At 39.4% G+C, this 24,837-nt stretch overlaps 1 protein-coding gene across 30 annotated transcripts in view; it reads right to left on the bottom strand.

Moving 5' to 3' along the window:
- ANK3 (ankyrin 3) overlaps positions 1–24,837 on the bottom strand; it is a 379,574-nt gene that overhangs the window by 202,080 nt on the left and 152,657 nt on the right. For 12 of the 30 annotated variants that reach the window (XM_074830362.1, XM_074830369.1, XM_074830371.1 and 9 more), the window contains exon 1: positions 9,326–9,754. The exons of 2 other annotated variants lie outside the window; for them this stretch is intronic. In XM_074830362.1, coding sequence (XP_074686463.1) covers positions 9,326–9,439 — 114 coding nt within the window. In that variant the 5' untranslated portion in view covers positions 9,440–9,754. Of the gene's footprint in view, positions 1–9,325; positions 9,755–24,837 lie in introns of those variants that run through there. 16 more of the 30 variants (XM_074830350.1, XM_074830353.1, XM_074830351.1 and 13 more) reach the window with 6 other exon arrangements.

The following is a 24,837-nucleotide window of genomic DNA, read 5'->3' as shown; positions in this document are numbered from 1 at the left end:
GGGGTATTACAAAGGAGAGTGGAATACATGAATATAATTCAAGCTTAGTGACCAGTGATTTTCCCCTGATACACACCAAAACTGAGAGCTGTTCAGAAATCTGCGCAGACTCTACAAAACACAATTTTCTAAAAGCCATTACAGACTGCTTTGCAGAAGCAGGTAGTGATTTCCACTGATGCTGGATCAGGTATCAAAGTGCATCCCTTCCTTCACAAGGGAAGCAAGTGACAAGATCACAGTAGTTTTTTGTATTTACAAATCATTAATTCCATCGGTGAAGCACCAGACACACCTGTGAGCCGGCCTGACTCCTGGTAGAGATGGGTTCACCAGAGGCAGCAAGTTTAATGCTACTGATGGAGATTTTGTTGAGGTAGCCTCCACTAGGCACTATGATATATGTCGTGTCACACCCATGAAATAAATGTGGACATTGTGTCTGCATAACTTGCCGTGATGGTGTAGTGGATACCTGTTAAGGTACAGACCTTAATTTTCTGCTTGTGCTCATGAACAATCAGTGTGTTAACAGAGGCCTTGGATACTACCACTTGTATCAAGAAGTAACTACTTCTATAAAGTCACATTAATTCCAGTTGGATAAAAATGGAGTAGGATATATTCTGCATAAACTAGGATATCAGAAACATAAGTGAACACCTTCTACCTTGTACTTTTTTCCTTAATTATGAATGATTTTCAATGAAAAATTAGGAAGATACTGAAATGAACACTCAAACTGAGATTTAAAATTGATACATCAACCGTGATGGCACAACATATCATACGTTAGACTCTTCAGCTGCCCAATAAGCTAAAATCCAAAACTGTGAATAAAACATAGCTGAACAACCAAAAAGTTAGGTAAAATACATCATTCAGGTCATTAAAATAAACCATAAAAAGTTTTCTAAAACAATGTTCACATGAAGGTGACTATGCAGTCCTGTACCTTTCTGCAACTACAAAGGGAAAATAAAGTTTTAGTTCTGATACGTAATACAAAGGCATTAAATTGCTTGTGTACATTATCAGCACTAACAATCTCATGCGGAACAAATTCACGTTACTAAACAGTCATAGCTTCCTAAATAATGGAGAACTAACTTCAGCTTATTTGCAAAATTATGATTTAAAAAAAAAAAAAAAACATCCCAAGTGAATTTTCTTTTCAATTAGCAAAACAATCTTATTTCAATCTAGTTCTCCTGTTCACATTAGTCTTATTTGAATAAATACTAAAGAAACATTCTGTGGATTTCCCTTCCAAGTTGTCATACAGTGATTTCAATCTCTGTAAAATTAAAACCAAAATCTGACCTCTTCCATGGAGGTCGATAACTAGCTACCTCGCAGAGCACTGACCAACAAAGTAGAGCTCCACGCAAATACCATGCTCAGGCAACAGACATACAAGAAAGATTTTTGAAAGTGTTATATGATCCCAAACATCCACCAGAGATGCCAGGGCCTGATCTGCAGAATGCCCAAAGCTCTTGGCTGAAGCTGCAGGGCTGGAGGATACTTAATACCTTTGAAAATGAGGACGTTGCTTTAACTTGTCTCACATGCACTGAATTATTCTCTGAAGGCACCTATCTTTCTCCATTTAATACATAGGGCTATAGCCTAAGTTAGATAACTGAAGTCAGGAACAATGCAGAACAGCTGTATCATCTCAGTTGAGCTCATTACCTGAAAGGGCCCCCACACATCCCAGTCTAACACAGAGGCATTATTTTGTAGAGTTGCTAAAAGGTCTAAGAGGTTTCCAACTTGACAGGCACATGGCCTGATCAAACCCTGAAGGCCCAGTTTGCTATGCTTTTACAACACAGTCCTGCACTAGTCCTAATGCTTCAGTCAGAAAATCCTTGTTACGACTCTACCAGTGGCCTAACAGCTGTACAAATTACTGAATAGCAGCAAATCCAACTTATCTGAACTTCCATTCAAATCAATGTGGGAATAAATCAGGCTTTGTATGGGAATTAAGTAATTTTTGTTTAATTCAACTTACAACTCAGACTTCTTTCTTCTCTATTTCATTTTTCTACCCACATCACATACACCAAGAGCCTAGTTCTTACCCTCTGTTCCAGTCAAACTAGGTCCAGTTGAGTCTAACACTCAATTTTAGTAGGTGCTCAGTCAGTTCCACTAGTCAACAAATATTTTGGCTCACAGTAACAAATACTTAGTGAATGGCCAAGGGAAACTGTATAAAGTAAGCACGAGTTATCCTGAACCTATCAATTCAGGCAAGTGGAGAGCTTGAAATTAACAGTTCTTTGACTTTTGGCACATGGCTGAACATTCATAATCACATAAAGAGATTTTTTAAAAGTTTTTTTTAAAATCACTGTTCATCAAACATCATCTTTGAACTCTCTTTTGCTTCAAAAGCATCCATTTTCCCATAGAAGAGACATGTCCCTCTCCCCCTCAGCTCTCCCAAAAAACCCAAATAAAACCTAGCCCAGGTGGAAAACCCAAAAGGATAAAAGACTGCATTAATACCATCCAGGTAGTTCAAACAGTATTGATTTACACCCACTGAGAGTCCAACTCTGAATTTGGTCACTGAGCAATTTTCCTATAATGGCGAGGTCTCCTATAGTTAGTCCTCCCTCTCCCCCATCTTTTCCCACCATGAGCTGGTAACATTAAGTATAACGTGGCTTATAACCCGAACTGGCATTTGAATAATAACTAATGGCCATCAGTTCTGATGGCACAATCCTGAGGTGTCAAGAAGGTGAAGAAGAAAAGGTGAATGTTTTAAACCCGCCTAAATATAGATGTAAATGTATAACAGTGCAAATTTTTTTCTGGGTTTATAAACAACATAACACTGAGCAGTGCCCACTTCAAATGATGCTGTAGTGCTAGCCACACAATACAATGCAATCTTTTCATTCCTTTGGGGGTCATCTTCAAAGAAGGAATTGTTTTTCCAGCTGAACAGAAACACTCTTTCACCACCAAATTCCATGCTGGTAAGAATTCAACACTGCTAGTAGATAACCCATCCACCAGTATCCATAAACACCTATCAAAAATATCTTTCAATAATTTAATTACATTTGCCTCTGACAGAGCATCATGTCCAAAATCAAGGATATGACTGAAATTTTCCTTGTACGTAGTAAAGATGCACTGACTTAACAATTTTTCCTTCAGGCTCTAAATCTACACGATGTTTTCATTTACCATAGGTCATGTTCCCAGATGTTGGAGCAACATCTGCATGGTTTGTGTTTTAACACAAATGAGTTAAGGAACAAATCATTTGTGCCTGACCTATCTAGATTCTACTACTGTGAAGTTCAACTGTTCAGAAACCATGAAACAGGTCTCTCTAATCCAGAGATTTGTTTAAAAATCATGAAATTAAGTATTTTAAAAAACAGATGGGGATTTGTACTTGTTATCTGAGTTAAAAGCCTTGAAGCTCACATTTCAAGCTTTACCTAATAAATGGTAGACTTGTTTGCATGTGAAAACTGCACCAGTTCCAAGCCAAATTGTTTTTAAGACCACAGGACAACTCATTGCAGGAACATGTGCCTGTCAGAGAAAGTATTATCCCTGTTTTCCTTAAACCTGCTCTAATTATCACTGTGAACCAAACTGAAGAAGCCGCTTGCACTGAAGCTGGTCTGCACACAACCGTTTGCTCAAGTTAATTGTGTGGGTGCAGATAGTGAATTTTTCAACCTCATGAGACTCATACTGAAACCTTGGCACGGCTGAGATCCATAAAATATTTGACAGCCCTGAGAGAGCTGAGGGGAAAGGAAACAGTGGGAGTCTCCCAGCTAGGATATGATGATGCCCTCCTGGAGTCCCACTGCCCCTGGGAGGTGTTTCCAGCTCTGCTATGTTGGGCAGTCAAAGCCATCTCCCACAGGCCCTCGCAGATGGGAGCAGATCCCAGCCCAGAAGATGCACAAGCTCCTTGAAGCCACATGAACAGCCGCACACCTACAGGTTGATCATTCCTGACACAGCATTTCAACTTACACTCATTAGGAAATTGCAGGGCAATTTTTCCAGCGTACCCGAAAGTTAAGTAAAACCTTCAAACACTGTGAGCCTTATGATGAAATTACCAGGATTTGTGACACTGGCATCTATTACTTTCCCTTCTGTCCACAAGTTTGCAGCAGCAGCAGAGGATGTGACAGCAACAGCCTTTAGAATCTCAGAGATGGCAGCAGCCAGGCTGTGCATTATGATCACACTCTTCTATGTTCCCAAAGAACATGCTAGGTCCTGAGCATTACATGCAAACGGAAACCTCTTCAGTCCTACTGAATATTGTATAAAACATAAATCATTAAGTATGTGCCAAGACCTGCCCTTCTCTTCTACTATGTACTGAACAGAAAACAAAAAAAATATTCAGAGATTTCACCTTTATTTTAGGAATGCACTTACTAAGCATCTAATTTATTTCCCGACATTATTATAGGATAAACAGTTTCTAGTTAGTTATTAGTCTTTAATAGAAAGACTAGCTGTATTAAGGGAATCCAGCCTCCTCAGCCAGACGACAGAGACTGGGAGAACGACCCCCCCGCATTCCAGGAGGAGATAGTCAGTGACCTACTGCATCACATAGACATGGGCAAGTCTATGGGACCGGATGGGATACACCTGAGGGTGCTGAAGGAGCTGGCTGGGGTGCTCGCCAAGCCACTTTCCATCATTTACCAGCAGTCCTGGCTGACCGGGGAGGTCCCAACAGATTGGAAATTGGCCAATGTGACGCCCATATATAAGAAGGGTCGGAAGGATGATCCAGAAATTACAGGCCTGTCAGCTTGACTTCGGTGCCTGGGAAGCTGATGGAGCAGCTCATCCTGAGTACCATCACACAACACGTGCGGGACAACCAGATGATCAGGCCCAGTCAGCATGGGTTTATGAAAGGCAGGTCCTGCTTGACAAACCTGATCTCCTTCTACGACAGGGCGACCTCCTTATTGGAAGAGGAAAAGGCTGTGGATGTTGTTTACCTTGACTTTAGTAAGGTCTTTGACACCATTTCCCACAGCATTCTCCTGGCAAAACTGGCTGCTCGTGGCTTGGATGGGCACACACTTCGCTGGGTAAAAAACTGGCTGGATGGCCGGGCCCAAAGAGTTGTGGTGAACGGAGTTAAATCCAGTTGGCGGCCGGTCACGAGTGGTGTCCCCCAGGGCTCGGTTTTGGGGCCACTCCTGTTTAACATCTTTATTGATGACCTAGACGAGGGGATCGAGTGCACCCTCAGTAAGGTTGCAGATGGCACCAAGTTGGGTGGGAGTGTTGATCTGCTCGAGGGTAGGGAGGCTCTGCAGAGAGACCTGGACAGGCTGGAGCGATGGGCTAAGGCCAACTGTAGGAGCTTCAATAAGGCCAAATGCCGGGTGCTGCACTTGGGCCACAACAACCCCCAGCAGCGCTACAGGCTTGGGGAGGAGTGGCTGGAGAGCTGTCAGTCAGAGAGGGACCTGGGGGTGTTGACTGACAGCCGGCTGAACATGAGCCAGCAGTGTGCCCAGGTGGCCAAGAAGGCCAATGGCATCCTGGCTCGTATCAGAAATAGCGTGGCCAGCAGGGACAGGGAAGTGATCTTGCCCCTGTACTCGGCACTGGTGAGGCCGCACCTCGATGACTGTGTTCAGTTTTGGGCCCCTCACTACAAAAAGGACATTGAATGACTCGAGCGTGTCCAGAGAAGGGCAACGAAGCCGGTGAAGGGTCTGGAGCACATGTCGTACGAGGAGCGGCTGAGGGAACTGGGGTTGTTTAGTTTGGAGAAGAGGAGGCTGAGGGGAGACCTCATCGCCCTCTACAACTACCTGAAAGGAGGTTGCAGAGAACTGGGGATGAGTCTCTTCAACCAAGTAATGAGTGATAGAACAAGAGGTAATGGCCTCAAGTTGCACCAGGGAAGGTTTAGACTGGATATTAGGAAGCATTTCTTTACAGAACAGGTTGTTAGGCGTTGGAATGGGCTGCCCAGGGAGGTGGTGGAGTCCCCACCCCTGGAGGTGTTTAAGAGTAGAGTCGACATAGTGCTTAGGGATATGGTGTAGTTGGGAACTGTCAGTGTTAGGTTAATGGTTGGACTGGATGATCTTCAAGGTCTTTTCCAACCTAGACGATTCTGTCATAGTTTTCATAAACCAAACTATACATAACAGAGCTGCAGTATAAGGAATCAAGCAAGCCATCCTATCACTGACTTGTTATTAAGGGTGGCTTGGCTTGTTCTGTGATACCATTTAAGGCTCAGGTCTGCCCTTGGGTGTACTCAAACTATTTGCAGTGTAGGACACTGCACAACCATCCAGAGTCAGAACTGCTTGAAGCTGTAATATAAACTTGAACAGAATAAACAGGGAACCTGTGTAATGCAGACCCTTCACTGTACTCACTTTACTTGCTGGCCCCATCCTGTTCTCTTGCATGAGTCAAACTATTTAAGCTCTGAACCTTCAGAAATGTCTTGAATGCAGGCAAACAGGAAGAGTGTGGTGGGCCCATAGGGCACAGAAGCACAGCATCTCTACAGAGCTAAGTGCAGCAATTTGAAAATATCTCACCTTGAAATTAAATGGGATTGGATATAATACAGGGTTTTGTTTTGTGTATATTTTTAAAAAGGTCATTTCTCTCATACTAGTATTGAAGCAAGCCTTAACAGAAACATTATTACATTGTAAATTGCTTAACCAGTCAAAAGCGGTGAAATATTATCCGCAGACTGCAATCCTCAAACTAAACAGGAACATAAATCAGCATGACTGTTGAACGTCAAGTCTAGGACACTGGGTGCTCCCACCAGCTTTACTTTCTAACCATTGGCTGCCTTGGTCTCCTTACTGTATAAATTATCCAGAAACGTTAGCACTCTCTGTTGTTCCAATGTGATGGGAAGACCCTAAAGGATATTTCTGTATGCTGCTTAAGCAAAGCGTTAGCTTTGTGCAGTATCATGTGATCAACAAAAAAAACCCCCACGAGTACTGCTTGCTTGTGGGTGGTGCAGAGGAACAAGAAGTGACTCACAACTCATAGTGGAAAAATTGGGGGGAAAATGTTTTAAATAGTCAGGAAAGTACAAAATGGCAAACCACAATTACTGGACTTCCTACTCCCTATGTACTGGGTGGCAAAACCATGTCTTTGCTGTGAGAAGACTGGTGCCCAAATGTATAAATGTTAAGCAATTGCTGCTTTTTGCTCCATTCTCCTAGTAGACAGACTCACTACATGCCCTGAATCAGCAAAGTCCTAAGGAAACCCAGAAGGAAATTGGAATAAGCTACCAAATTCCAGTGTGACACAGGAGGGGGGGGGGGGGGGGGGGGGGATGGACAGGGAGCAATGGGACGACATGACCCAAAAAAAGCCTTTGGTGGAGCAAAAGCTCTCAATTTTATCTCATTCTTGAGATGCAGAAATAAAACACTGCCAGAAAATCCATACATTTGAGATTAATAGGCTGATATTTATCCATGTGCCACTCCGGTTGCTAAGAGATTTCCTTTCTACAGCACTGTGTTGTATAAACAATAAAGCATTTTGGTCCACAAAGCAATTGTCTCACCTCACTGAATCAAGAGCCTCTCACTGCCACATCCCTTCTACATTGTTCTAATTACAAACTGTGAGAAAGCACCCTCACACAAAGACAGAATATGGATATGTTTGGGCACACTATTGTTAAACTTGAGCACATTAAGTACAACGTGGGCTTCCTGCATCATGAGTAGAGTTAGCTGAGAGACTATACATTTCCGCTCACAAGCCATAGGTAAATATGGGTTGACAGGCCAGGTCCTAAAATTCTTAACTGCTGTGGTCATTTTCAGCTGGGAGAAAAGAAACCCACCCTGATAGCCACATTATAGACCTGCACATAACCTAAACAGCGGTCAAGAAAAATATTACTAATTCAGACTAGTTTCAAACAGCAGCACCTCAAAATTGGCCCCAAAGAAAGAATATTATTTTCACACTTTCCTTTATATTGTAAGATGATTCAGAAGACTTGTATGTATACATTCACACAGAAAAAATACCTACAGTTAACATGCTGCAGTACATTCACTGCAGCCATCTAAACAGTCTCCTAATGTGCTCACTAGAACAGAAGGCAGTGGGTTTCTTAGTGCTCTTCATTATGTATAGTACTGCCATGGCAGAGAAAAAAGAGAAAAGGGCAGGGAAATGCTGACTCCCACCCAACCAAAAGATGCACATATGTTAAAGGAAATCTACATGTCATTTAGGAAGCACATGGACCGCTTCTCTGAGCATATGAAGATTAGCCAGTCCCCCCTTAGGGGGATTTCACAAAGGCACACAGAAATACGACATGCCCAGGTCTCTCTTAAGACAACTGGCTTCTTGATATGTTCTTGAAAAATTATAATAAAATACAGCCAAAGACAAGAAATCATGGCAGGGCCTTATTTCTATGGAGCAGAGTACAAGGTGTCATTTTTAAGGACATATCCACAGAGCTGACAAAGTGGCTGGACTCTTTATCTGTCATTATGCCACAAACCATAACTATTTTGCTTTATACCTTAGAGAGAAACAGTAAGACTGGAATCACACAGAGGCTCCTGAACTGAACAATGAGCAATGCAGTGCCTACTGAATTTTTCGGATCCTAGTTTGCTGGAGGGTTTTCTGCAGCTAAGACAAATCCACAGCAGAGAAAACCAGGCTCTGCAATCTCAGTCACATATTTCCCTAACAAAAGAAAGTTGCTAATAACAGATTGTTAACAGCTCAATTCTGTAAAACAGCTCACCCTTAGGAAAAAAGAGAAACACTGAAACACCTTATTTCTGTAACGTTATCCCAAAAATAGATGTTTCAGAAGCCAAACGTGACACAGTCCCAACACAAAGAAAAAAAATCTGCTTCCACACACATCCCTTTTAAGTACATGTATGTAAAGCTAAAGTATTATGCTGTTAAACCTATAAGAAAGCTCAGCATTTAACCTCACAGCATGGTTACAAACTATTTTCAACTCACGGACAGTTTGCATATCTCGGTAACACAAGTGATTTATCTGGGAAATGAATGCACACCTTCTGCATCATCACTGCAATCAACTAATCTCCAATTAAACATTCAATTGCTTTGCAAACCCCACAGCCGTGGTTATCAATGCTATTTTACAATGTTAACAAATTACTCTGACAGCTACCAAGTTACACGCAAGAAAAAGCTTTGATACTTCAATTGCAAGGTAAGAAATTAAAACAAAAGAATCCCTGTCAGAATTTGGCACAGATCTAGATACCTTTTTCTTCCGATCCCGGGATCTTTTCCTGTGTTTTCTTTTTTTCTCAGTTTCTTCATCAGCATTAATTTCTAAATCCCTGTTTTTCTTTAACTGTGATGCTGCGTGAGCCATAATGCATTAAAAATCCTTTACAACAATGCTCCCTTGTAAAAGGTGATTTCCTCAGGCACCTTTAGCCAGCCCTTACAGCAAATGTTCCAGTGATTGGAAGGAAATCTGTGACCAGAGCCAGGAACACATTCAGGATTCAGAGATCTCACAGAAGCTTGCAGTCACTACAAAAATACACAGTTGCAGAATTCTTCCTATACCTTTCTGTACCTGAACCTTTATAAAACAGTGCAGCCATCGTAATGCATTTAACGTAATGAAAAAGACAGCTGGGACAGAGAAAGCTGTATTATGGCTGTATCCCCTGCCACCAGCTGGAAGTGTCTAAGTGACTCCACTGAAGGGGGAATGCTGAAAAGAAGTGCTTTCTATTGAAAAAAATTCCAGAACAATAACATATGCTGTATTGTATTTTCTTCACTAATCCTAAAGCATGTTTTTAAAACCTATTTAAAAAGGCAGTGTTAATGATGTACATATCTCAGCTAGTTTTATATGGTAAGCCATTTAACCTATAATGAAATGGAGCAGCTCCTACTTTAGGTTAACTGCTGATGGTGACAAAAAATAAAATAAAAATTTCTTTTTACCATGGAGACCCTGACTGCATAATGTAGAAAACAATGCATGCATTGCCGTATCTTAACAGTGTGTCCTTTATACCCATTTTTCAATTCCAATACATTTTGTGAGAGAGGATTACAGAAAGCCCTGTTGTCTTTTTTCTTTTTTTTTTTTTTTTTTTTTAAACATACTTATTACAACACATCATACAGAAAGAAAGATGCGATCACACTAGTGTGAAACAGGCATTTAATTCATGGGAGATTTCCTGGCACCGTTCTTTTACGTGGTCAGAAAGGGAAATCGGCACTATTTCCATGTAGTTGGAAATGTACTTTTAGGCTTTTATGTCAAGGCTTGCTTCAATCATCTTACTATTTTTGCCACCTGAGTCCTCAATGACTGCAGCTTTTGAATATTCATTATGGGAGGTAAAATAGCAGCAGTATTAAGGCCTGCAGGAGGATCTTTTACTAGGATGAACACAGAGCAAGCATCTAGTAAATAAGGAACCATATTTTTTCTACACAAATATGAACAATCAGCAGCTTGCATCGAGACTGCTGTTTTTAACCTTTCCCAGTATTCCTAGTAGCATACTTCACAGTAATGAAGATTAGCATTTTAAGGCAGTCTGATTTCTTTCAGATAAGAACCAAAAGTCTCCACAAGTGAAACCAGTGTATTTCACGTGATACTAGCATTTCTTTCCAGAAGGAAAAAACAGAATTTGCTGTAAAAATAAAGTTAAATTTAAATTTGAAGTGCAATTAGCCAAATCATATTGGATCTTTGGAGTGTAGCATAAAATCCAGAAAGGTCTCACAAGGTTGTAAATACTGTTCCCCTGAATTTGAGAGACATTTTCTGAATCCACGTTGTTGAGGTCCACCAAGTGACATGCATCCATTGCTTTAGTTTTGACATAACATGTGAAAGTGAAATAACCTTTTAAAGCTGCAAAACAGAAACTACTTTGAACACACTGTATGTTGTCCAAAAGGGAGCACATAGTGCAGCTTGTCTACTGTTCACGGGCTAACAAACTAGGTTTAAAAAGTTGTTTATTTTGGAATTAATTTTAAGAAATGCTCAACGATGGAGACCACAGTTATGCGACCTTAGGGACCTTTCTTCCTGATGCAGTAAAATGACAGGTTCCTGTCTGTATCCAAACTTCCTGTACCTACACACCACCATGTACCTCTTCCTACACCTCCTCCACATCTGAGAGACTTCTGAAGACTCATATAATGGCCGCTTTTGGAAAGTTGTGGAAAGAGGAATGTTTTCATTTGGGCAATGCCTGGTTTTGAACTAGAAGTAAATTCCCACTTCTCCATGTGCTATAGAAGCTTGAATAAACATATTTGTATTTTTAAAGATGCAAAGAGTATACCCGAAGGACGCTCAGAGCATGCTTTCAACTGTAAAGCATAACTGCGAGCAGTCAAAACCCACATTCAGGCAGGTATCTGGATTTTGGCCCAGCTCTTCAGTGAAGCACAGGGCAGCAGTGAGAAGACTCCATTGTACCACAGGAGCCCTACTGGAGAGGGGAACTGGGCAACGCTGCTGATTTAAGGGGGCTGGAGAAGGTATCTCAAGGAGGCTGGTGGAGAAGCTATCAGGTTTTGGCGGGAAATGGAAGACTGCCTTATGCCTATTTAAAAAAAAAAAAAAAAAAAAAAAAAGATAAAGCAGATAAAGCACCCAAGGCTTCACTTTCTAGCTCACAATCTGCCTGCATGACCTTGGCAGTTATTCTCTCTGAAGTTCAGTTCTTTCTCTGTAAAATAAAGTTGACATTCTTTCCCCTGTCTGACAGAATGCAGTTATTAGCAGGGCAGTGCTTAGAAAAATACAGCAGGACCAGAACTGAAAATGGATTCAGCAAAATTCAGTAGAGTTGGATCCCTTATTCTCAACACATTTCCATCTGGATTTAGAAGACTCATGAACCTTTGCCTTAGGAAACCAGCTTCTTATTTGCGCCACAAATGAAGTGAATCCTGCTGTCACTCATCACTTGCTAGCTAATCCTGTGACGTTCCATAAACCTTTTAACCATACTAACCTGTAATTTATGGCTAAGTAACCTCATTAAACAGAAATACAAATAATGTATTATTAAAGTGTTATATGTTTAAAATACTTCAAGCATACTTTTTAAAATGTTGGCACAGAATAATATGCACCTATGCAGCTCAAAAGCCCTAACACCACCTTATGCACAGGCCATATTCTATGCAGGTAGAAAGCAGCCAAAGCTTTTATTAATGAGAATAATTCTAACAAACGAGGATAATAAGCAAACTCACCCAATCCCTTGAGACATGCATAAGTGTAATGATTTTATCTGTCACCCAAGCCTGCTTCATCCCAAGGATCTTTTAAGATAATTAACCAACTGGACCAAACATGTAGATGTTTTTATTATATGGATTACAATCTCTGCTTGAACTGTAGAGTCCAAACTCCTGAAATAGATTTCAGGAAGAAAAAATACCTTTTCAAACTGGGATTTTGAGAAATTATGTCTTAGCTAGTCAAACTGATCGACAGTCAAAAAAAAAGATCCTTTATAGTTGGAGCAATACTAGGGAGATTTTGTGTAGCTTGCAGGCTAGAACAGTCTCAAACAGAAAAGAGGTTACAAAAAAGGAGTGAGTAAAAGATTCAGACCCCCATGGAAAAGACTGTATATGTACAACTTCTGCTTTTGGGGAAGTGGTGAACTGGATTATTCACTGGAAGGTGATAGGGCACTACCAGACAAAAGTTGGATGAAGTGTGAAGGTTTTCATGCCAGACTTGTCATAACTCACTTCAAGGGAATCAGGTACTGGCAAACTTCATTTAGTGCTTCTTTTCAGACTTCAGTAAAATAATTAAGCTATTTGATTTCACCCTTAATTACAAAGTTAATGAAATGCCAATGAGTGTTTCAGCACAATCCATAGGGTCCTGATAAAGTTACTGAGAATGAGAAACTGTATCTTACTTGAACAATGGGAAATTTACACTTTCTGTTAGCTCAAGGATAACGTCTGCTTAGCTTCATCTACTCACAAATCTGTAATAATGGCTGGGAAGTGATTTTATCAACTTGAAAGTGAAGTGTGTCATTTGGTTTAGTTTAAGATGCTAGTCCCACTGTAAAACTAGATTCAAGAGAAACTGCAAAATGGCATTAGCACACAACATTGAGACAGATCTTGAGAAACCACAAGAAGTTATAGGGAGGAAAAAGTGTTTGTGATCTAATTATTGGAGTTAATTTATCAATTAGTCAGCAGCCTATGGAGCAAAGATGGTACCATCACTTTTACATTTATTTTAAATAATTGTGTAGCACAAGGAAAAAAAAAAAAAAAAGAAAAAACAAACCAAAAAACCCACCCCACAACAGAGACAATAATGAAAATATTGGTTTACTAAGAATATGCCCCAAAATAGATCTATGAAAATCTAAGCTCTTTTAGGGAAGATGGAACACCATAGAAACATTAAATATTTACACTATTTAGATCACTATGGATCAAAAAAGGCTTATAATCATACACAGTGCTAGAAGGTCACTATGACAACTCTTACTGGTAAACAGTATGTTTACATTTTTTCAAAGATGAAAAGAAGCGTTATAGGTAGAACAGAAAGAGCAGAGAGCAAAGGAAAGGAAAACACATGACGAAAAATAAAGCCAATTCTTGTTAGGTTACTCTTAAATTCTTAAATTTCTGAGTTATCTGATACAGAAAAAATGTTAAAAGAGGGAAGGGGAGTCTATCTGCTACAACAGCCCTGCTCTGGATTATTTTGTGGAGAAAAGCAGTGGAAGTGAGAAGAAAAAGAGAAGAAAGAAGAACGAGATGTACTAGAAATAAGGGCAATATTGATTTACCAATTCATGAAAATAACACTTTGGTAGAAGACTAAGCAGAAGAAATAAGAGTTCTGGTTTTTAAAAAAATGCTATGTGAAACTTAGTTAACTAATAAAAGAACCCTTCAAAGGAGTCTCATAAGATTCATCTGCTCATGCATTAGACTAGTAGGCCTTGTGTCTCAAAAAAAAAAAAAAAAAAAGAAAAACCTAACCAAACATACCAGATGAAAAGAATATTTAGCATCTAGTTTTACTTTTATCTTCTTCTCGCACATCTGATGTCAGGGCAGGATGGACCCATCTCCAAAGATGCAGAAAATCAAGGTCACTAAGTAGCAAGTGAATGGAAAAAAAGAAAAGTTAAGTCTTGTTTTGCCCTTCTGTTTTGTTGCACTGAGTTTCCACCACCACCTGCCTCTTCTAGCAGAATTCTGCTTTGGCAATAACAATCCCAGAGAAACTCTGCGGAAACATGATGGAGTCAAAAAGGGATGCATGTACTATATGCAGAGAAGGGAAATATCTAAACTGCATTTTATAAACCCCTTAACTTCTTTGAACTTACAGTATAAAATTTGGAATTTTATTGAATTATGGTTTATTTCTTATTTGACTTCTTTAGGGCACAACAGCTTAAAAAAAATCTTTGGAAATTGCACAAATTCAGGGATGCAGTGATAGTTGGCCAGATATTTGAAGCTGAGGATATTTGTACTGTCCTGCCAAGAGGCTTACTACTTCTTAAAACGACCCTGCTGCCCTCACTGGAAATTTAAAGTAGAAATGGTAACAACTGTAAATGTAAAAAAACCCACCAAACAACTGACCCCCAAACCCCCAAAAGCTCAAAACCCCCAAATCCACCCACATAGAAAACAGCCATGGAATATGCTGTTCACTAAGCCTTCTCCAGACACATCATCTGCCTTCTGAGCTCAAACGAGCTCAAAGCAACACTCACATTCAAGAACAAAGAATTAAGTACTAAATTACTATTCCTCTATGCAGGGATGACACAGTTTGGCTTAACTGATGAAGTTACACCTCCTGCAGTCCAGCATACTCCCAATACAAGGAGGATGGCTGACATGTCTGTGAATTCATCAGTAACTTTCAGTCTGAGGCATGACATTTAAAGAAAACAGCTACCAGTTTTGGTTTGCCTTTAAGACTTACACTGCAAATCGGGACAGTTCAAAAGCTGACTCAAGCCTCACTCAACCCATGGCCTCAGGGGCAAAGAAAATGGGACAATAAATCTTCAACTGTCCCAGGCCACCATGCAAGCATGGTAAATCTGCCTGTGAACAAACTGGCAGACAAAACCAACGCACTCAGGCACTAGCAGAGGAGAAAGTGTGACTATAGAAGACTGCAGAGTACCCAGGACCTGGAGAGTATCATCCCTGACTTTCAAAACAGCATAATTTTGTTTGAGGCATATGAAGAGAAAGGGAGCTAAATGTGACAAATTAATATTAACTGTTCTGTGAATATGTGAAAGAGTTTCATCTCTGACTCATGACAAACTAAGGTGTATCTTATTTATAGAGGCACACTAATTAGAAGATAGATTTTGAGTGGGTTTCTGGATGGAATTGCTAAGGAGTCCAGGAAATCTATCTGATGCAAGGAACATGGCAATAGTAAAATATGTAAGCTCTAAATTGTTGCTGAGCAAACACACTAAAGCCTTTCTTCCTATTCTTCCTCCACCAAGAAAAATATTGCTAAAAACCTACATTTACTGTGAACCACTGAAATTATACAAGCATGCACTTTTAGATAAGGTTTTTCTACATTTTTCCCTGCAATTCAAATAACAGGCTACAACCAGGACTGAAATTCACATACAGAGTATCAGTGTCTTAGGGATGCTGACAAAGATCACTTTGAAATGATAGTAAATTGTTTTCAAACATGTTAATGAGTGGAAGCTATATCCAGGACTGACACTAGATCACAGTTACTGACATATTTTTCAACCCTTCTTCGAAACTATGCTATAATGTTCTGAAACCAAAAATTCAGCATATGAACATTCCCCAGATTCCTAGTTTCATAGTTACTCTCTGCCTAGCCCACCATGCTCTCCTAGTTTTGCTACTGCAAGCCCCAGTACAACAGGGGAACCAGTAGGTCAGTGGGACGGTGCTTCATGGCACCAAGCTGAGAGTTTTGACCTGGGAGTTGTTAGCTCCCTCTGCAAATTACACTAACACAGCCAGGAAACGCTACCCTGGCATATAGGATTAAGTGCAAAAGTAGGCTTTGTGTCAGTTTTGCACTCCCACACGCATAACTTGAACTCTGTCTGTGATATGATGGGAGGATCTATCCCTTCCTCGTAAGCTTCAAAAAAGAAATGCAAAAACCCATTCATCAGGATTTTATGGTTCAGCTACAAACTTCACCCTGAGTGGACAATTAATCACTGCTGCATCTGTTAACTTCTGCTCCAACACATGAAAGCAATAGCCAATTCGCTAATACATCCAGCGAACACTGAGCCCACAGAGGGATTTCCTTCAACATAATGAAAGCAGGTATCACGAAGGTCCTTGCGTGGCTTTCAGAAGCTTCTCTGCCAGATCATCTAGTCCCTAAACAGATACAAGAGGAGTTATTCCCTGCTCATCTCAGATGGAAAACGCCCCACTGCAGAGTGGTTTAAAAATAACCCAAAACAGCAGCCTGAAATGTCTTTGTGGTATTTCAAGTTACTCGGCATTAAGTCCCCGTCTGCTGTCCCTTTTTTGGAGCAGTAGCAGTCTCATAATAATAAAAGATATGTAAAAAGCCATACCACTGCAGAACTGCGATGCCTGCAAAGGTGTCAATAAGTGAATCTGCTTAAGCAAATGAAGCTGCCAGACAAAGAGTGGGATGGAACCAACAGTCACAAATAGATGCAACACATTTCCCTGTAAATAAGAGGTTATTTTCCACTGTCCTTTAATTAATGTCCTTTGATTTTTGTTAGGTTTCAGTCAAAAATGTATACTCTAGGCTGAAAGAAATTTTGACTAAGTGAGCCTCCACATAAATCATTGCACAATGTATATCCAGGGCTAGTAAGTCCCTTTTGCCTTAGGAAGATACTGTGACCATGAAAATATTATTTTACCTTCCCTACTATGACACAGCCACCAAAGGAAAAATATATATAGCTTCGGACAAAGGCAGCTCTTGATGACCTTATGAAATGGGTTATTGCCCCCACCCACCTTCAACAGTAGGCAGATGCACTAAGTGACCCAGTGCCCATATATTTTCCTGTCGCCAAGCTCTGCGCATCAAAAGCAGCTTACTTGTTGTTTTATTTTGAAATAAAAAGTTGATGAATAAGTGCAACAAAGGACCCATCTGCAAAGGTCACAAAAAAATGCTTTCTTTGAAATTTCCAGCATTTCCCAGTTGCCCAAGACTTTCAACTGTATAATTTAATTTCTTTGGTGGAAAAATACAGAAAGTACAAGAAAGGAAGAAAAATGGTTTGTTGACTTGTTTTGTATGGTAGGTATTTTTCATTTTTAATTTCTCTGAACTACATTCATATGCAAAAAATCTACTACTAATATGCAATATTCCTAAAATGAGGAAAACAGGTACACGTGAGCCAACAGAGAGCTGCAGTTTCAGTTCCTTCCCTGTTCAGCGCCACACTTGCATGCTGAATCTAGGTTCCCTCGACAAGTACAGGGGACACATTTACTAACTCTGACTTTAATTGCAGACTTCCCATTTTAGCAAAATGGGTGAATTTTAGCAAAAGTGCAGAATTTTCAGTGAAGACCCTAGTTCCTACCAATATATACACAATTTACTAAGTTTTAAGGAAACTTTTAAAATGAAAATACAAAGGCAAAAAAAAAATAATCCACAGTCTACGCCAGCATAAGAAACTCAATTAATTAGACTCCTTAATTATTCATTATTCCTTTTCCTATGTTCAAATGGCCATCTTTGTCTCATTCCCAGAGGATCCGCTCCATAATTAAGTCAGGGAATCATTACAATCTCAACATGCTGCCCAAGTAAGATTTCAGCACTGTAAGTGTTCTGCACACTCTATGCAGCAGTGACTTGGCTTTTATAGGAAAGAAAATGTAAAAAGCAGAATCATTAACAATCAATAGCAAGAGACAGAATGTTATCAAATGCATATTTTTCAGGTGACATTTTTCTCATTTTCCCATAAGTAAATTCATATACCACTCATAAAATCTACAAGTTTACAGTTAAAACAATGGCATGTGAGAATTCTCAGTTTTCTGAAAATAACCACTAATATCAAAGATCATTCAGGGTCATTTTAGAAACAAACATTTACATTTTATTTAGAAAAAAAAGAAAAAGTCTGTCTATCAGAATTTCAGTGCTAAAATCCTGCTGGAACAAACCGTTGGAACAAGAAAGATAACCCAGAAAGTGGTGGAAAGCAAAAAAAAAATTTCACTGCCACTACAAAAATTCAGAAATGTTTATGCATAAATTTCACATAAAGCTATTAATGTCCACAGGAGGTCAAGTTCTTTCTTGGCCTGGCAAGAGCAAGCCAGCATATGAAAAAAACACCTGTATAATTATTATAATTATCACAGAATAGGTGTATTGATGTAGTGCTTGAAAAACCAGGTAATATTAGTGCCCTATTCAGAATAACATAGTAAGAGGCAATTCCTGCCCTGATCTGTTTGTAAGCTAAATACACAGTATACAGGGGGCGAGGAGGAGTGGATTACTCCTGCTTTAGAGAGAGATAACTGCGAATTGGAGATTATGAGGTTGGAGGGGGGGTTGTTTTGTTTGTATTGTATGGCAAACTGAACATAAGTTAACAGAAGGCAAATACACTGGGGATGTAAAAACAGAAGTAACAGCCTTGAAGACACAGGAAAGAAATCTCTCTCCTACACAGCTTTGCTTGGGTCTCAGCTGGAACAGTGTGTCCTATTTCAGGCATTTAATTTCTAGGAAAAAGTTGTCAGCTGTAGCAGTGAAGAATTTATTGCTTTAACTCTGAAATCACTCTTCTTCACAAAATACTGCATGCTTCTCTGAATCTGTGGTTAGTAATAAATAGCTTTGGACATGCATATTCACACACACACTTAGCCAAGACAAATACCAGTCATCACTGCAATCTTGCTCATTTGCCCGCCTCCCCCGCCCCTGCTTTTTCTTGTTCCCACAAAACAGGCAAACCCATATGACTGGATACAAACCTGCATAAGAACGGAAGGTGCTTTTAAAACCTTTTCTTATTTTTGTCTTTCTGTTCTTGTGTTTTGCTTTATTTGGAAGTAGTTTGTGTAAGGACTGGGAAGGAGGAAGGTTGCATGAAAGTTCTAGTCAGAGGTAAGTGCATTGTTCCTCTTCTAAAGATAGCATAAATTCTACATAAAATATTTGTCAAACGGAAACTTTAAATAATCAGTACTAGACAGAGCAGAAGATAAGAAAACATGTAAGAATTCTCACCCTAAAACAGAAGTGGAACAGCTTAAAGGGTACTAAAATAGGTACATATCAACAAGGTGAACTCCATGCAGTTCATGCTAGGACACTCGAATTCCATAGGTTTAAGATAAAATTCCAGCCACTATAGTTTTTTGAAGGGGTTGGGTTGGTTTTGTTTTTTGTTTTTTTTTTTTTTTTACCTCAGGATAGCAAAAGACTGTTAAAGGGTGAACTTTGTACTAAACTTGAAAGAACAGGAGATAACAAAATTGTACACTGGTCCAGTTAACTTCCAGTTCTAGAAAACTCCTGTATCAAAGAACTTGTCATCACCCAGAAGGTAATGGGATGAACTGCAATCAATCTGGATTTGTCAAGAGGAAACTGTATAAAATTAATTTAGTTTCATGAAGGGTGACAGGTGTGGAACACAGGAGAAAAAACATACTTGCACCTGAAATTCTCATAAGCAAGGCAAGGGACATATGTTGATGAAAAGATTGTTCAATGAGGGATCTGGTAAGTAACTCGGGAACGAGATACTAACATTCATTGTCAAAATGGATGGATGTTCTGCAGGAGTTTGTCCTGGCTTTGCTTCTGTCCAGTGTTTTCATTAATGACTTGGGCAATAGAAAATACAGGTTTTTACCAATGCAGACAACAGGAAACCACAAATAGTGGATGCATGTTAAAGAGAGAAATTTTAGATCAAAATGATAAGACCAGAGGAATGGGTTTGGGGAAAATAAAAACCAACAACAAAACAGGTGAATTTCAGTGAGAATGATAAGCAATGAAAAAAATCAGCCAAACCAAAACAGGTGAATTTCAGTGAGAATGATAAGGAAGGAAAAAAAAACATTTGCACAGGCTAAGGAACAAGTAAAGACTGTTCTTCAGCAGGGTCTGGAGGGTACAAAACATTGCAAGTTCAACATGGGACAAAAGACAAACAGCACAGTAGAGTGTAGAAGTACAATAAAACTGTACAATAAAATAATCTTTCTCTTCTATTTAGCATTTGCAAAGCTGCAGGTATACTGTAGCTGACTTCTGCTATACTGCTTCCAGAAAGATATGAATATTTGGAAAACAACAGAAGCAATCAGAAGTCTGTAAAACACAACCTCATTTAGCCTAAAGAAAAGATGACTAATTGAACATGGCAACAGTCCTCAAGTCCATCAAAGCCTGCCAAAACGCAGAAGGAAATGGTCTGTTCTCCACTATTACTATGGAGAGTAATAGCAGTAGAAAGTTTAAATTGAAGCAACACAGATTTGGGTAAGATACTATGAAAATTTTTAACAAGAATAATGAAGCTCTGCAACAGAATGCAAAAGAAACTTGACATCTTCATCATTGACCTTTAGGAAAGACATATAGGATCCATACTACTACAGAGGCTCATGAAAGTTAGCAGGACACTACAAAAGCAAGAACACACATGTGCATGGCTCCTCTGCAGAAGGCAAGTGCTGAGCACTATCAAAATGGTTCATGTAACATGTCTATAGTTGGGAAATTGATAATACGACTTGTACTTTAAAAAAAAAAAAACACAAAACAAACCAAAACACAAAAGCAGCCCTGAGTCTGTGTCTTGTGGGTCAGACAGCTCCCTCAATAGCACTCTGAATCAAGACATCCCTGTGTCCTAGATAAACACGTGACCTACCTAATACAACTTAATACATAAGTGAGCTTTAGAAGCCTAATGCATAAGTAATTGTCTAAAACATAAAAATACCAACTACATTATCAAAAGTATAAATATTTGAAAACTCCTGTCTCCCTGCCCACTTGCCAGACTAGAAACCTGTAGGAACTACATACTAGATATTTACAAGGCTAGTTACTTGGCTATTTACGCACAAAGCCTTTGCAATCTATGACCAGAATGGAAACGTTACAGCTTTTCCCTTCTAAAATACATATTAGGATCCATTTGACAATATTTATGTCAGTGACACGACCATCCTATGACCACTGTACCAAGAGGACCACAGACATCCCAGCTTCCAAAAATCTGTTCTTAATTCAACCTTACTGTGACAGCAGAAAACTTCTTTATTGATTTCAGTGTTGTATGCTTTAATAAAGTTGGACAGTTAGAAATGTATTTTCAGTTCCTAATATAAAAATCTATGACCTTTAGCATGCTTCATATTATCAGAAGCATTTGCTGCAGATACCAGAGCTCCAAATGAAAATCCAAATCAAAAGAGAGAAGTGATGTGTCTGAATTATTCTGATCAGTATGAAAATCTTAAAAATGTATTTCTCAATGTATCTAAAATAGGATAAAAAAAATCTACAATTAGATCATGGGTTTAAAAATGAAGAGGAATTAAACACGACAAACAATGTAAAAATATACAATATGCTGAGAAGTCTGCTCTAAATTACAGGCACATTACAGAATTCTAGTCTAAAGAAAATGATGGGAGCTCATTACTGGTCCATTTAAAACTGAGCTAGAAAATACAGAAAAGAATTGTAAAGAACAATTCTGCATTGTCAGGATAATGGCTAAGATGATCTAATAGGCTTTTTCCATCTCTTATCTTATCATCACATTTTGATTACTTCTGTGAATAGAAGTCCTAGGCACCATTTTTTTCTTACACAACAAGATGTTCTGTTCTACCATACACACAAAATCACAATTTTATATGGAGTCTTTATAGAGACCGCAACATTTTTGGCGTGAAAATTGCAAAAGAACTACATAAAATTACAGCTGTTTAGAGATATCAGAGTAGTTAATAATGTGTCTCTTCTAAATATATATTATATATCTTATAAAGGCAGAAAAAAATTTAATTTGTAGCCTTAGAGCTGCTTTCTAGGGTTATAGCATATATTCTGAAGGGTCTTCGCAGGCTGCATGAAGACAGGCTAACCAACGTGCAAGTTATAGAGGCCACAATCCACTACAAATGCAGCTTGAGTAACTGTGTGGTTTGGCAGAGGCTACAGATACAGTGATAATGAAAAACAAGTTTTGGACTGCATCACAAGAACTGTGTGTTTGTGAACAGCAAATGAACAATTTACATACTATTCAGTGGAAAAAAAAGAAGCATTAATCAGAAGCAGCTAGTTCGCATAGGCTTCCAGCGCGTAGGCTGAATAATTGTCTCATCATGATAATAGCCTTTATGATAACCATGATCTCACCATTGCACTCAAAGATCCAAAAATGCTGCCGGTACTCTTACACCCACAACAAGGCATACTCAGTCTTTGCATCTGAAGAAAATCCTACTCTGCAGCTTCAACCCTTGGCTGTTAATGCAGGCAGGGTGTAATCTTGTTATTTTTCAATGCCTTTGCTTTTAAACCACAAAAGCTACAGATTTTCTTTGTATACAGAAAAGCATAGACTGGAATTCCTGTTGTTATGAAGACACTTCCCATTACACCATTAATTCAAAAAAACCCAGCACAGTTATCAGCAGTAATAAAAACTAGCAGTATGCACCTCATAAATAAAAATGAGGTGCAATTTTACTTTCTGTAGCTCATTTTTTCCACCTACTTTCTGCTTCACAAAAGCAGCAAGTTACAGTGTATTCTGCACTGGGACGAGGGCATAAAACATGCCTTTTGCTACCACTTCCCTCTCCCTCCTATCTTACTGGAGGCCTGAAGCCATCTATTTTTGAGTGTAGTTATATTGTTTTCTCTAGTCTAACAAAGCAGTGAAAATTAACACCAGCCATAGGTCTGGTTAAGTGTGTAAACTCAGGCAAAAGGAAGCAAACATTCACCAGTGTTCCATCAACAACATCCAAGGCAAAATCCAATGCACAAAAAAGACAGACGACAGTTTTCCATTCCTGATGGATAGGCAGGAAAAGCACCCATGCTGCAGTATATTCAAACTACATACCGACACGTGGTCTGTCTGTCTCTTCTAAAATGGGGCAGAAACTACTGTCACCATGATAAACATATTACAAACAGCATACTCACATGACTGAAGCACCTCTTGCCTTAGTAAGATATTTGTGTATTTAGTGGTACAGCGACTGACTTCACACACAAGGATAGGCCAAAGGAAAGCGAAGCACTTTAATGTGCAACAAATTAAAAGCTCTGCATAAGATTTTTCATCAATATGAACAGGTGTCAGGGAAGGCTGTGGACTACTGCCAGCTGGATTTCTACCCTACAGCCTCCTCCAGCCTCATTCCCACCTGGCTTAAGCACTGGATGCTCAGTGTCACTCTCCAAAACTTTACAGAAGTGTGTATACTCTTTTTAGGTTTTACAGCATGTGAAGTCTCAAAAGGCACAGGCTTATTGCAGAAGAGAATAGCTGCTACAGCATCAGCATATGCCAGTTCCTGGAATGCTGCGGGAGCCTGCTCTGGATCAGCCCGACCTCCCCAACAAAGGCTGGCTACTGCTGCCTGTACACAGAAAAAAAGAAAAGCTCTTGGGCAGTTTGTTACAGTGCTGTCTGGAGTAGAGCAGACCTGCCAATACATGAAAGATATAAACAGAAGCCACTCTGAAGCACACATTTTTATCCCTAAAAGAAAAGTAATCATTACCATATGAAATACATATTCAGTTGAATGTGCATGTTAACTCATTCCATGTGTATTACAGGTACACTGTCCGAAATCCCACACAATTTTTCAAATTTAAAGGAGTTGCTCCCTGAAAAGAGGAGCTGATTAGGTCTGATTTTCCATATCACATTTGGATCATATGTCTCGACATTACTCCTTGCACAACAACTTTAGGTTCCCACCATTTCTGGCCAAAAGTCCCCTGCCAGTCCCTTCCAGCCCTTCTCCCGGTTGCCAGTTTGCCCACTCTCACCATGCCTCCAGTTTCTTTCGACATCACTAAACCACTGTAGCATCTAGCCCTCTTCTACTTTCCCTACGGCTCTCAAAATGCCTTTTTATGATTGCGTAACCTTAATTTCCTTGGGAAACTAGAGTTAAACTGAAAGCATACACACACAAAAACTGAAAGCAGAGGCATCATGGAAAACCACAGATATTTTGTTAAAAAATTAGAAAGAACAAGTTTTTCTCTATACTTCAATACTTCACCACCACCTAAGCACAATTACAGCAAGATTAGGGATAGTTTGCGGAACAATGGCTCTCTGCATCTTTTTGTTTTATTTTTAAATAATTAACCCAGTAATATGTAAACAGGAAGATTAGTTTTGAATTTCTTGCTTAGGTAATCTTCAGAACATCTAGAAAAGATCAGAGTGAGTCAGGCTGCAGCCCTCAACCTTCTCCTTCAATTAGCAGATTTCTGGACAGATCTTTATTCTCTCAGTGGGGCCACTTCTATTTTCCATTTTACAAGCCCCAAGTACGGGAATTAACTTGCATGATGCCAAAACTGGAAAGGCCCAAAGGGGATTTTGAAGCCAAAACCTATGGAGAATCAGAATAATGCAATCTCTCTTGTATAGGAAACACCTGAGTTATCAATACAGC

Source organism: Strix aluco, chromosome 7 (genome assembly GCF_031877795.1).
Source record: "Strix aluco isolate bStrAlu1 chromosome 7, bStrAlu1.hap1, whole genome shotgun sequence".
Classification (NCBI taxonomy): domain Eukaryota; kingdom Metazoa; phylum Chordata; class Aves; order Strigiformes; family Strigidae; genus Strix; species Strix aluco.
This window is presented reverse-complemented; position numbering and strand designations above follow the sequence as displayed.